At 44.4% G+C, this 14,798-nt stretch overlaps 1 protein-coding gene across 5 annotated transcripts in view; it reads right to left on the reverse strand.

Annotated features, from left to right (window-relative positions):
- LOC144497430 (BTB/POZ domain-containing protein 19-like) overlaps positions 1-14,798 on the reverse strand; it is a 183,111-nt gene that overhangs the window by 17,691 nt on the left and 150,622 nt on the right. For 3 of the 5 annotated variants that reach the window (XM_078218696.1, XM_078218698.1, XM_078218697.1), the window contains exon 7: positions 11,559-11,684. In XM_078218696.1, coding sequence (XP_078074822.1) covers positions 11,559-11,684 — 126 coding nt within the window. Of the gene's footprint in view, positions 1-7,747; positions 7,794-11,558; positions 11,685-14,798 lie in introns of all 5 variants that reach the window. The other 2 variants (XM_078218699.1, XM_078218700.1) reach the window with 1 other exon arrangement.

The raw sequence follows: 14,798 nt of genomic DNA on the forward strand, positions 1-14,798 counted from the left end.
CGTCACAAGTAAGGCTTACATTAACACTGCAATGAAGTTACTGTGAAATTCCCCTAATCGGCACACTCTGGCGCCTGTTTGGGTCAATGCACCTAACCAGCACGTCTTTCAGACTGTGGAAGGAAACTGGAGCACCTGGAGGAAACCCTCGCAGACACAGGGAGAATGTGCAAACTCCACACAGACAGTGACCCAAGCCGGGAATTGAACCCGGGTCCCTGGCGTTGTGAGGCAGCAGTGCTAACCATTGTGCCACCATGCTGCCCAACTGTGATATTTTATCAAGACACTGTGATGACCCTTTAGATCAAGTGCACTCATCAGAGTCCAACATTAAGTCACATTAAACACAGCTCTGTGTTATGCAGAGACTGCAATTAGCATGCCATCCTTTTGATGGCAATTAACGTTGCCAGAATTATCAAAATTACATGCTGCCAGCAGCAGAATAATTATGCCCACAGTTTACCTCTGTGTGTGCGCTTATCCACAGTTTACATGCGCACGTGTGTGTGTATATAAGTGTGTGTGTTGGGGTGGATGGGAGGTGGTTGTGATGCATTCATTGCTTATAAACAAATCATCTAATGTCCAATTGCTCCCAAGTCATGATCAAGCTATCTTTGTATTATTTTTGTCTGCAGTTTTTCTACTGTCTTGTCAATTATCTTTCATGTATTCCTGCACATGTTTACAAGTGAAAAACGAAAAGCGTGGGTACAGTGAAAGTGCCCTGAATATTTACTATATAATGCAGAACAATTCATACACCTAAACTGTACGTGATGCCGCGAGTTGTGAAAGATTTCTTCATCACTGAATGCTCATCAGTGCCATTTACATAATGTAACACTTGCCCATTTTGCATATCCATTTGGAATATCAAGCATAGGATCCCGAGGAATGAGTGGCACATGGATAGTGACCTGGGAACTAGACTAATCCATTCAGCTTCTTAAGCCTGTTCAATTAGATCAGGCAGATCGGCAACTCAAATCCACTTACCTGATCTTGCTCTATCAATCACTGTCCCAGCATCCATGGCCATTTGGGGGAGGGAGTTCCAGATTCTCATTCCCTTGTGTGAAAAATATACTCTATGGCTTCACTCTTAAATAGAGTATTATTTTTAAAACATTATCTTTTAGATCACTTTTGTATCTGGGTATTAGCTTTCAGTAAGTTATAGAATCCCTACAGTACAGAAGGAGGCCTTTCGGTCCATTAGGCCTGCACCAACAACAATCCCACCCAGGTCCTATCCCTGTGACCCCACATATTTACCATGCTAATCCCCCTGACACTAAAGGGGAATTTACCATGGGCAATCAACCTAACCTGCACATCTTTGGAGTGTGAGGGGAAACCAGAGCACCCGGAGGAAACCCATGGAGACATGGGGAGAACGTGCAGACTCCAAGTTGCGTAAATGAACAACTAGTTCTTTTTGTTTCTCCACATCTCCACTCTCTCCAATATAAAAATACTGTGATTTATCTTCTTTCAATACTATGAAAAAACGAGCCTGTCAGATTCTCCCTGTCCATTATAGTCTCGTCTGCATCCGTCTTTAATAGCTCCGCATTCCATTGTCCCCTGCTCTCTGGAATCATACAGTGCAGAAGGAAGCCATTCGGCCCATCGAGTCTGCACCGACCAGGCCCTATCCCTATAACCCCATACATTTACCCTAGCTAGTCCCCCTGACACTAAGGGGCAATTTAGCATGGCCAATCAACATAACCTGCACATCTTTGGACTGTGGGAGGAAACTGGAGCGCCCGGAGGAAACCCACGCAGACACGGGGAGAACGTGCAGATTTCGCACAGACAGTGACCCAAGCCGGGAATCGAACCCGGGTCCCTGGTGCTGTGAGGCAGCAGTGCGAACCACTGAAAGAGCAATGAAATGTACTTTCTTTTAATATATTTATTAGAATTCTAGCCGTTAATTTTAATATCTCTTGCAAGTTTTTTTATAATCTCTTTTTGCACCTATTACATTTTTGTGTATTTGTTTTTTGCTTTTTATAGCTTTCCCAGTCTGCAGGATTTCCACTTCTCCTTGCAGTTGTGTAAGCCTTTCCTTTCGGCTTGATACTGTCTGGTGCCTCACTTGTTGACCATGTTTGCTTAACTACAAAAATGGTGCCTTTGTCTCTTCAGAGATATGTACTAATGATATATTTCCTGATTAGGTGTAGCCATTTACAGAGCAACATTCCTCACAGATTGGCCTCAGAAAAGCAGTTTTTTTTCAACTGCTGCACTAACCATTCTTGTGGACTTGGGAATTTTCAATAAATGTTCCATTGACTTTTTAGGAATTGAGCTGATGTACTCACAAAGCTCATTTCACATAGGGCCCTTTAAACCAGCAAAGAGAGTAGATAATCAGTCTGTGCTGGAGTCAAACCTGGTCCAAGAGATGTAAGGACTATGTTCTCACCATTGCACTAAGTTACACTCCTGGAATATAGCAAACATTTTGGCAAAAAGACAAAAGGCAACATAAGACAAAACAACAATGATTCAGTCCTTCTCTTTGAAATGGCGGATGTTTTTGCTGTAAAGTACAAAACTCTGTGTAGATCTGTGAATGTAGCATTATTATGTTGCTTTTCCTCTCTACTTTTCCCCTGTAGTGCATCCTTTATCTCACATAAACATCAGGTTTGCTAACGTTAACATTGGGAATGCGGCCAGTCAACAGAGTGCCCTGTCACTATAACTTCCATCAAATTTGTCTTGCTTTCACTCTCTTAATCAACAAGTTAGATAAAGTTCATAATGATGCCCATCCATGGATTCAACCTACATAGCCTCTCTCTGGGTAAAATAAAGTTCTTATTGCTCCCTCTAACTTTTCCCCGACATCCCCTATTCAGATTCTCTCCTTTATCCATTAGCTCTCCAATGGTTTGCCATTTAGTGGCTATTTTTTCTCAAATAGGACTGCAGGACTTTGGGCGGCACAGTGGTTAGCACTGCTGCCTCACAGCACCAGGGACTCGGGTTCGATTCCCGGCTTGGGTCACTGTCTGTGTGGAGTTTGTACGGTCTCCCCGTGTCTGCGTGGGTTTCCTCCGGGTGCTCCGGCTTCCTCCCACAGTCCAAAAGACGTGCTGGTTAGGTGCATTGACCATGCTAAATTCTCCCTCAGTGTACCAGAACAGGCGCCGGAGCATGGGAATTTTGCAGAAACTTCATTGCACTGTTAATTGAAGCCGACTTGTGACTAATAAATAAAATAAAACATGTCTGAAACTGAGGAGTTTTCCCACTCACCCAAATGCTGGGTTGGCTATCGACTGACAGATGAGAGGTGATTCAAATGTGAAAAAGGCAGCTTTTTTGCAGCTCCTCAACAGTGCCCCAATCGTGAGCAATGTTTCATTATTCAGAAGACATCCAGCACGATACTTTCACGATGTTTTTGATCCTTGACTGTGTTTTGAAGGGAGACTTTTAAAGAAATCAACCTGGATGCTAAAATCCAGAGGGGGAAGCATCAGAAAGGCAGCTAGGGAGAAATAAGCTCTCCACAATCATCAGGTTAGGTAGCAGAACATATTGCTAAAGCAAGGCCCTGTTTTTTGATTTGTCACCTGTATTAGTATACAGTGAAAAGTATTGTTTCTTACACAGTATATAGACAAAGCATACCGTACATAGAGAAGGAAAGGCGAGAATACAGAATATAGTGTTACAGTCATGGCTAGGGTGTAGAGAAAGGTCAACTTAATAAGAGGCAGATCCATTCAAAAGTCTGACAGCAGCAGGGAAGAAGCTGTTCTTGAGTCGGTTGGTACGTGACCTCAGACTTTTGTATCTTTTTCCTGACAGAAGAAGGTGGAAGGGAGGTGCAGGGTGCATGGGGTCCTTAATTAGGCTGGCTGCTTTGCCAAGGCAGCAGGAAATGTAGACAGAGTCAGTGGATGGGAGGCTGGCTTGCATTCACAACCCTCTGTCTTGGATAAAGCAGGAGCCATACCAAGCTGTGATACAACCGGAAAGAATGTTTTCTATGGTGCATCTGTAAAGGTTGGTGAGAGTCATAGTGAACATGCTAAATTTCCTTAGTCTTCTAAGAAAGTAGAGACGTTGGTGGGTTTTCTTAACTATATCGTCGGTATGGAGAGACCAGGACAGGTTGTTGGTGATCTGGACATCTAGAAACTTGAAGCTCTCGACTATTTCCACTTCGTCCCATTGATGTAGGCAGGGGCATGTTCTCCACTGCACTTCCTGAAGTCGATGACTATCTGCTTCATTTTGTTGATATTTTTGTCGTCGCACCAGTTCACCAGATTCTCTATCTGTCTCATCATTGTTTGAGATCCGATCCACTACGGTGGTGTCATTAGCAAACTTGAAAATTGAATTGGAGAGGAATTTGGCCACATAGTCATAGGTGTATAAGGAGTTTGGTAAGGGGCTGAGAACACAGCCTTGTGGGACAGCGGTGTTGAAGATGATCGTGGAGGAGGGGTTGTTGCCTATTCTTACTGATTGTGGTATCTGGGTTCGGAAGTCTAGGATCCAGTCACAGAGGAAGGAGCCGAACCCCAGGCCACGAAGTTTGGAGATGGGGATAATGGTGTTGAAGGCTAAGCTATAGTCAATAAATGGGAGTTAAACATAGGTGCCTTTATTTGGCACCCTCAAGTAGATGTCAAAAACCCTTTGGCACTATGTGAAGGAGAACAGAACTCTGACGAAGAGTTGGCTCTATTCTCTCTCCACAGATGCTGTCAGACCTGCTGAGTTTCTCCAGCATTTGCAGTTTTTGTTTCAGATTCTAGCATTGCAGCATTTTGCCTTTTTAGAAGATTAATTTGTCCAGGTCCACATTGATCCCTCAACCAATACCACAGCTGAAGATGATATTGTTATTTACCTCATTATTGTTTGTGGGACCTGGCAATTATTCAAGTTGGCTGCTCTGTCTATCTATATTACAGTAAGAAGTCTCACAACACCAGGTTAAAGTCCAACAGGTTTATTTGATAGCAAATACCATAAGCTTTCGGAGCGCTGCTCCTTCGTCAGATGGAGTGGAAATGTGCTCTCAAACAGTGCACAGACACAAAATCAAGTTACAGAATACTGATTAGAATGCGAATCCCTAAAGCCAGCCAGGTCTTAAAGGTACAGACAATGTGGGTGGAGGGAGCATTAAACACAGGTTAAAGAGATATGTGTTGTCTCCAGACAGAACAGCTAGTGAGATTCTGCAAGCCCAGGAGGCAAGCTGTGGGGGTTACTGATAATGTGACATAAATCCAACATCCCGGTTTAGGCCGTCCTCATGTGTGCGGAACTTGGCTATCAGTTTCTGCTCAGCGACTCTGCGCTGTCGTGTGTCGTGAAGGCCGCCTTGGAGAACGCTTACCTGAAGATCCAAGGCTGAATGCCCGTGACTGCTGAAGTGCTCCCCCACAGGAAGAGAACAGTCTTGCCTGGTGATTGTTGAGCGGTGTTCAAATCTTCAGGTAAGCGTTCTCCAAGGCGGCCTTCACGACACACGACAGCACAGAGTCGCTGAGCAGAAACTGATAGCCAAGTTCCGCACACATAAGGACGGCCTAAACCGGGATGTTGGATTTATGTCACATTATCAGTAACCCCCACAGCTTGCCTCCTGAGCTTGCAGGATCTCACTAGCTGTTCTGTCTGGAGACAACACACATCTCTTTAACCTGTGTTTAATGCTCCCTCCACCCACATTGTCTGTACCTTTAAGACCAGGCTGGCTTTAGGGATTCGCATTCTAATCAGTATTCTGTAACTTGATTTTGTATCTGTGCCCTGTTTGAGAGCACATTTCCACTCCATCTGACGAAGGAGCAGCGCTCCGAAAGCTTATGGTATTTGCTACCAAATAAACCTGTTGGACTTTAACCTGGTGTTGTGAGACTTCTTACTGTGTTCACCCCAGTCCAACGCCGGCATCCCCACATCATATCTATATTACAGCAGCAAATATACTTCAAAAATAACTTGCTGGCTGTGAAATTCTAAGATATGAAAGGTTCCATATAAATGAGTGTTCAACTTACCGAATGTTAATACGGTCTACCTTCAGAAAGATTACAGATCTACACATGTTTAAGATTCAGAGACCTGGCGCAGGATTTTGCGGGTGGCTGCATTTTCCACTCCATCAACACACAGAGTCAACGGGAAATCCATTTTTGCCGATCCAGGCTACCCAGCAGACATGTAACGCTCCATGGGTTACTGATTGCCTAAGGTTGATTGAGGCTTCTACCCACAACTGGGGAGGAATTTCTGCCTGAGAGAGCTGCCAGCCAATCCAAATGGCCAGCAGTGTTCCCAGCAGTGCCAGGTTCAAGCAGTGGCCACTGCGAGTACTACAGGCAGTCCCAAAGAAGAAGAGGTTGTGGATGCTGGACTTCGGGTTAGCCATCAAATCAGCGGGCTGGGGACCACAAAACACTGGCCCTGATCAAGAACAAAAGGGTGTTCTATTGTTACATTCCCAGGCCTTGCTCGCAGATTCAGAATAGCGGGAGTCAACTTCTACATATAAAAAAGCAGGCATTCATAGAATCCCTGCAGTGCAAATGGAGATTGTTCGGTCCATCAAGTCTGCACTGACTTTCCGACAGAGCATCTTAACCAGGCCCTATCCCCGTAACCCTACATATTCACCCCACTAGTTCCCCTAATCTATACATCTTGGGACATTATGGGGCAATTTAGCATGGCCAATCAACCTAACCTGCATATCTTTGGACTGTGGAGGAAGTCGAGCACTCGGAGGAAACCCATGCAGACATGGGGAGAATGTGCAAACTCCACACAGATAGTGACCCAAGCCGGGAATCGAACCTGGGTCCACATGCTAACCACTGTGCCACCATGCCGCAGGATGCGTAAAAGAAACACCAGACACCACTAAACCTAAGTAAATACTTTCAGTAGACATGAATCTGTAAGCGTGTCCAAGAAACTGTTTTTAATTGTGTTAATTAAAGCACTTGCTCTCTATTCTGTATTGTTGGCTTACTATGCCTCCTGTCTCTGACTTTTTGATTTTCCTAATACCAGCTGTGATCGATAGGTCTTAGACTGACTCCCAGACACTTACAATTGCATTTTTGATACCAGGTGGATAGATTTTATTGGATAAGGGTAAGAAGAGAAATGGAGCAAAGGTAGGTACCTGAAATTGAGATACAGATCCACCATTACCCAACTCAACAGGAGAACGGGCTCGGGGAATTGAATAACCTTCACCTCTCCCAATGGTTCTATGATACAATCAGGCTACAACTGTTATTGAATGACTAACCAGCTGTGCATCTGGTATGTTCAAGTCTGACTTTGACAGGGGTGAAAATGGGGGTCACACCAGGAAATGATGATGGCGGGAGAGAGTGAAGGTTTTACCGGAGACAAGAGCAGCAACGGTGAAGGTTAGAGAGTGGTTGAGCAGATCACCAGTGGCAGCTGTGACAAATAGAGGGCCAAAGACTAGTCAGTTGGCAGCTTGATAGTGCATTTGAGAGTGACTCGGACTATTTTCCAAGGACGGGGGCAAAAGGAAGTAGGGTTGGAAACTGTGGGTTTCAAGGAACTGTTCAGAGATAATCTTGTCTGTAATCAACACATACTTAAGTAGAGAGACTACTTGAGCTACAAGTTCCAAGTGTTTGGGGGGAAAAAAAGAGTTCAAAGAAGACAGGATGGCAGAGTCAAAGAAGAGAAGCCAACTTACTTGGAGATCAAAATGATGAAGAATGATGAATCACACACTGCAGAGGCTGAGGAGAGAAAGCAAGATAATATCTTAGTGAGAAACTCGTTTTGGAGCTGAGGAGAAGGAACAAAGCCAACTGCTCAATGGAGGATAAAGTAACAGAGGATTTGGGGTGAATTGGTGGGACTACAGTTCTGTTTGGTGATAAGGAGTCAAGCGCAGAATTAAGTACAAAAATAAAAATGTTTAAATGCTGCATTCTGGGACTAGAAATGAGATCATTTCTAAGCTATAATTATTTAATGAAACAAAATGAAAACAGCTACCCCCTATTTGCTTCAATTTATGAAGAGGCTGTGAACTGAAATAAAGATTTGATGAGAGACTGATACTGGCTGGAACTCACACGCGACCAAACACTGCATTGTGAGTCATTCTACTGCAGTCCCTGATGACATGAGAAATCATCTTCCCTGCTCTGTAAAGATTTACTTCTCTCAGTTCTAGAAGAGATAAATCTAAAATTCTATTAAAACTGATTCAAGGAGAACTCAACACTTATTCGATTTTGTACAAGAATTTATTCATAGACCTTTAGTGATGAGAAATGTCTGTACTATCTCCCCAGATGATTCTGTTTTCTTAGATCATTTGGGGATTTAAAAAAACAGATCCTTCCATTTATAGGCACCTCTATGGGCTTTACTTAATATCTAATTTAGTAGTACCAACTGTTGTCAGATATAAAGAACCGGTTTCAGAGAATGGGTGTCTCTTAGGGCTCAGCCTGCTTCTTTACAATGTTGTCAGTCTGATCAGGCTGGGCTGGCTTCTGTTTTCAGTCTCTGCAAGTATTTGCTACACAAACAAAGCACCCATAGTTTAGATCAGGCTTGTCCAATGTGCAGCCCAAGCACCAAATGTGGCCCTTGGACCACAGTCATAGAGTCACAGAGGTTTACAGAAACTGGCCCTTCAGCCCAACTCGCCCATGCCACCCCTTTTTTTCACGAAGCTAGTCCCAATTGCCCACATTTGGCCCATATCCCTCTATACCCATCTTACCCATGTAACTGTTTAAATGCTTTTTAAAAGACAAAATTGTACCTGCCTCTACTACTACCTCTGGTAGCTTGTTCCAGACACTCACCACCCTTTGTATGAAAAAATTGCCCCTCTGGACCTCTTTGTATCTCTCCCCTCTCACCTTAAACCTCTGCCCTCTAGTTTTAGGCTCCCGTACTTTTGGGAAAAGATGTTGACTATCTACCTATGCCCCTCATTATTTTATAGACCTCTATAAGATCACCCCCTAAGTCTCCTGCGTTCCAGGGAAAAAAGTCCCAGTCTATCCAGCCTCTCCTTTTAACTCAAACCATCAAGTCCCGGTAGCACCCGAGTAAATCTTTTCTGCATTCTTTCTAGTTTAATAATATCCTTTCTATAATAGGGGATAATAACAGTTAGGGGATTTTCACAGTAACTTCATTGGAATGTTAATGTAAGGCTACTTGTGACACTAATAAACAACAAAATAATAATTATAAATAATAAAATCATTTCAATCGAGTTTTCAAAATACCAGTCAGTTAAGTTCAAACGGAGGAATCTGCCGGAGCTGCTCCTCCAATCACAGGCCATTTCTTTCCCGTGTTTGCTGCTGATAGGCATACTACTGAGCCCATCAGCTCTGATTGGAGGAGCAGCAAACACCAACATGGTGAGTACGGGGCCTGGAGTGCCAAAGACCAGGCAGCCAAGAAGAGGAGCCAGGGAGCTGAGGGCCCAGAGCTGAGTTGGAGCAGAAAGCCGGGGAACAAAAGAGCAGGTCCCAGGGAGCTGAGGGCAGGGGAGCCGAGGTGTCAGGGAGCACAGATGCCAGTGCGCGGGGTCCAGGCACACTGGAGCAAAGCACAAGGCGGAAGGAGCTCTCAAGCTGCAGACATCCCCACACTTCCTACCTGACTTGTGTACCTCAGTCACGGATCTTCATCACTCGGACCTGGCCATACCTGTAATGACCTCAACGAGGCCCATGAGGTTGGCCTCTTGAAGTATGAGCTCCCTGGTTGAGATAATAGAAACGTAGAAACTAGAAGCAGAAAAAGGGCATTCGACCCTTCATGCCTACTCTGCCATTCATTTTGATCATGGCTGATCATCGAATTTAATATCCTGATCCCCCATTCCCCCCATATCCCCTTGAGCTATATCTAATTTATTTTTGAAATCAGACAACGATTCGGCCTCAACTACATTCTGTGGGAGTGAATTCCTCACATTCACGACCCTCTGGGTGAAGAAATTTCTCCTCACCTCAGTTTTAAAAGTTTTACCCCTTATCCTCAAAGTATGACCCCTAGTTCTGGACTCCCCGATCCTTGGGAACATTCTTTCTGAATCTACCATGTCTAAACCTGTTAGAGTTATAAGTTTCTATGAGATCCCCTCTCACTCTTCTAAACTCCAGCCAATATAATCCTAACCAACTCAGTCTCTCCTCATATGACAGACCTGCCATCCCAGGAATCAGCCTTGTAAACCTTCACTGTACTCTCTCTTTAGCAAGGACATCTTTGCTCAGATAAGGACAACAAAACTGCACACAATACTCCAGATGTGGCCTCATCAATGCTCTATAGAATTGCAGCAAAACATCTCTATCCTTATACTCAAATCCTCTCACTTTGAAGGCCAACATACCATTTGCCTTCTTTACTGCCTGCTGTATCTGTGCGCTTACTTTCAGCGACTGATGTATAAGGACACCCAGGTCTTGCTGAGTTTCCCCCTCTCTCAATTTACAGCCATTTAAGTAATAACATGTCTTCCTATTATTGCTATCAAAGTATATAACCTCACATTTATCCACATTATACTGTATCTGTCATGCAGATGCCCACACACTCAGCCTGTCCAAATCACGCTGAAGCACCTCTGCATCCTCCTCACAGCTCACCCTCCCACCCAACTTTGTATCATCTGCAAATTTGGAGATAATACATTTGGTTCCCTCTTCCAAATCATTAATGTATAATGTGAACAGTTGGGGTCCTAGTACAGATCCCTGTGGAACCCCACTAGTCCCCACTGACTGCCAATCAGAAAAAGACCCATTTATGCCAACTGTTTGCTTCCTATCTGCTAACCAGCTTTCCATCTATCGCAAGACATGACCTGCAATCCCATGTGCTTTAACTTTACATGGTAGTCTGTAATGATTGCCTGCCCACTCATGGACTCTCACCTGTGTATAAATATGGGAGTGTCAGGTCCACTGACACTCCGGATTCTGATTTTGTACCTGAAGCACTCTTAGGAATGGAGATAAGTTTGTAAATAAAGGGAATCTGGTGAAAGGATATCGGCCTCTGAGGAGTTATTTCATACACATAACCCTCTCCCCCCCCCACTCACTTTGCATCTGGCTCCAGCAACAAATGTTGCTGGGTACTGGATGCAGTCCCGGTAGCGGCCACCCCTCCTGGTAGCACTGTTAGGACCAGAGGGCTGCCAGCCATCCAGTTCTTGGGGGCGGAATTTCCTCTCCAAATGGAGATGGAGATTTTGCTTCAAGGTAATTAATGTCTCAACAGATATTAAATTGCTGCAGTGCCACAGGATTGGGCGGAAGGCACACCTGTTTCTGCATCCACTCACAACACTGCTCGCTTGCTGGACATAAAATTCTGAGCATTCTTTGAGAAGGGTTTATGTCATTGACATCGTGATTTACCCGTAACAGAGCAATGCACTTGAAATTTTTTTATGTCATTATGTTCACATCTGTAAGTGAATAATACTGGACAAACATACTGGACAAACTTACGGCAATGAAGTTATCTTTCTTGTTTTCAGCTTCTAGGAACGTCAGCTCTTCGGGGGTCAACAGAAAAAGACGCAGTTCATGGACAACTTCCTTTGCTATTTCTGGCACTGGTTTGTCCAGAACTACCTACGTTGAGGGTTAAAATGATAAGAGAGGACATTGGTCAGTTAGATCGAAGGCAAAACAGAATTCTTTTAATTTGATCCCCAGGAACATGTGAACATACAAATTAGGAGCAGGAGTCAGACCTTCGAGGCTGCCCCACCATTCAATATGATTACGGCTGATCTGACAGTGGCCTCAATGTTGCTTATCCTCTATACTCTTTGAATCCCTTGTTAGTCAAGAACATATCTACTTCTGCCTTAAAAACATTCAATGATCCTGCCTCTCTGCGGAAGTGTTCCACAGACGCACAATCCTGAATTCTCCTCATCTTATTTTCAAACTGTTCCCTAATTCTGGTCTCTCCCATAAGGGGAAAGATCCTCTTGGCATCCGCCGTGTCTACTTCCCTCAGAATCGTGTATGTTTCAATAAGATTGCCTCTCATTCTTCTAAAAGCCAATGGATACAGGCCCAACCTGTCCAACCTTTCCTCATACATTAAGCCCTCATCCCAAGAACCAGTCAAGTGAACCTTCTCTGAATTGCTTCTAATGCAATTACGAATTTTCCTAGATGAGGAGACTAAAGCGGTACACTGCTCAGGCATGGTCTCACCAATGCCTTGTATAACTGTAATAAAGCATCCCTACTTTGATATTCTATTCCCCTTGCAATGAATGACATCATTCCATTTGAGTTCCAAAAAAAAGAATCTGTTTCTCTCCCTACAGCTGCTGCCAGACCTGCTGGGCAGGATTTTATGGCCTTGCTCATCCCGAAACCATAAAATCCCACATGGGGTCAACGGACCTCAACATTGTCCGCCCCTTGCCTGCTCTGATTCCCGTGGCAGGCGGTGTGGTAAAATTCCAGCCAATGGGTTTTTCCAGAACTTTCTGTTTTTGTATCAATGTTCCATTTACCTTCCTAATCACTTTCTGTAGCCTACATACTAACATTTTGTGATTATGTACCAAGACAGCCAGATCCCTCTGTACCACAGAGTTCTGCAATCTCTCTCCATTCAGATAATACGCCGCTTTTCTATTCTTCCTGCCAAAGGGGACAAATTTACAATTTCCCACATTATGCTGCCAATTTTCTTTTTCCTAAAAAGGATATTTACCCTGGTCTAATACCCTAATACATTGATGGCAAACTCAATTTGCATGATGGGCCTGATTTGGCACCCTGACACTTGACCTGCGCTAGGATTGAAACTAGGATTGCGTTTTGCCCAGTTTTAAGGCATAAAGTGGGTGTAATACATGACAATTTCTGGGCACACCTAATCTGTGCTGACGGCTTTGTTGCCACCATATTGGTCTTCAGTATTTCTAGGTGTACCTGGCAGCAGCCTGAAATCAATATTCAATCAATTTAAACATGCAGAGAAGGGTCCTGCTCCTATTTCAAAATGTGTGAAAAAATAGGTGAGCCCTGCAGGTTCCAATGAGTCTTTCTAGTTTTACAGCAGTCTACGCAATAGTTCTTCAAAGGGCCACTGCAGACCACTGAATCATACAGTCCAGAAGGAAGCCATTCAGCCCATCAAGCTGCACCAATAACAATCCCACACAGGACCTATCCCTGCAACCCCATGTATTTAATCTTCTAGTCCCCTGTCACTAAGGAGCAATTTAGCATAGCCAATCAACCTAACCGCACATCTTTGGGGTGTGGGAGGAAACCGGAGCACCCGGAGGAAACCCACGCAGACATGGGGAAAAGGTGCAAACTCCAAACAGGCAGTCACCCGAGGGCAGAATTGAACCCTTGTCTCTGGTGCTCTGAGGCAACAGTGCTAACCACTGTGCCACCATGTAGGGTTATTTGGTCCCTTAGTGTCCCCTTCTATGGAGCATGAAGGAACAGGTGTGCTTCCCTCAACATTAGATCACTTCTGTAGGTTACTGCTGGCTTGTACTCGATTCTTCTGCACCTCACTACTCCATACATTGGAGCTTGCAATTTAATTTCGGGTGATCAACTACCAGCATGCAGTGGGGCACCCACTGCCACTCACCATAATGCTGCCGCCCGCTGCTCTCCAGGAAATGAGAGGCCCCTCACTTGCATCACTCAATCCTCACACCACCCATCCCATTCTCCAGTCTCGGCCCCACTTATGCCCCAGTTTCTTGAATCCCGTTTCCTATTCTCCCTCTTTCTGCTTATCCACCATTTCCTAGCCGCAATATCCAGTCTCTGACCCCTGAGCCACCTCCCTACACTTACTGGCCTGTTCTCCATCATGGTATATTCCCTACCACCTACTCCCCTGTTGGTCTTTTACAACAACAGACCCGTCACCTCCAACTTTAGCTTCTCTTGCACTGAGCCCCAAACTCTGGCAACAACGCCGCCACCCGCCCCCCCACCTCACCTCCAAACTCCCCCCTTTGAATTCCAATCACTTACACTATTGTTTTATTCTCCCTGTCCCCACTACATCTCAGCTCATTCTGTCTCCAATCATTCCTAAGTGAGTGTTGGTTCTATGCCAGTTGAGATGATGAAAATTGGCAACATTATGAAGCCAGGTGTGGGGCTATTTAAGTTACATGTGATAGTTAAAAGGCACAGATCTTCCTGCCTAATAGAAGCAGTGCCCATAAGATGGAGGGGAAGAAGTATGGCATTCAGCCCACCAAGTCTACTCCACCATTCAATAAAATCATGACTGATCTAATAATCTTCAACTCCACTTTCCCGCCTTATCCCCAAAACCTTTGAATCCCTTACTGATTAAAAATCTGTCTATCACGCCCTTGAACATACTTAATGACACAGCCTCGATAGCCCTCTGCGGTAAAGAATTTCACAGATTCACTATCTACTGAGAGAAGGAATTCCTCTTCATCTCTGTCTTAAATGTCCCTTACTCTGACATTATGTCCCCTGCTCTAGAATCTCCCACAAGGGGAAACAACCTCTCAGCATCTACCCTGTCAAGCCTCCTGAGACTCCCCATCAATAAAGGCCCAATCTACTCTCCTCCAAAGAAAATGCCTCCATATCAGGATCAATGTAGTGAATCTTCTCTTGACTGCCTCCAAAGCCAGTATATATTTCCTTAGATAAGGGGACCAAAACTGTTCACAGTATTCCAGATATGGCCTTGCATAGTTT

The sequence above is a fragment of the Mustelus asterias genome, chromosome 8, assembly GCF_964213995.1.
Source record: "Mustelus asterias chromosome 8, sMusAst1.hap1.1, whole genome shotgun sequence".
NCBI classification, from domain to species: Eukaryota; Metazoa; Chordata; class Chondrichthyes; order Carcharhiniformes; family Triakidae; genus Mustelus; species Mustelus asterias.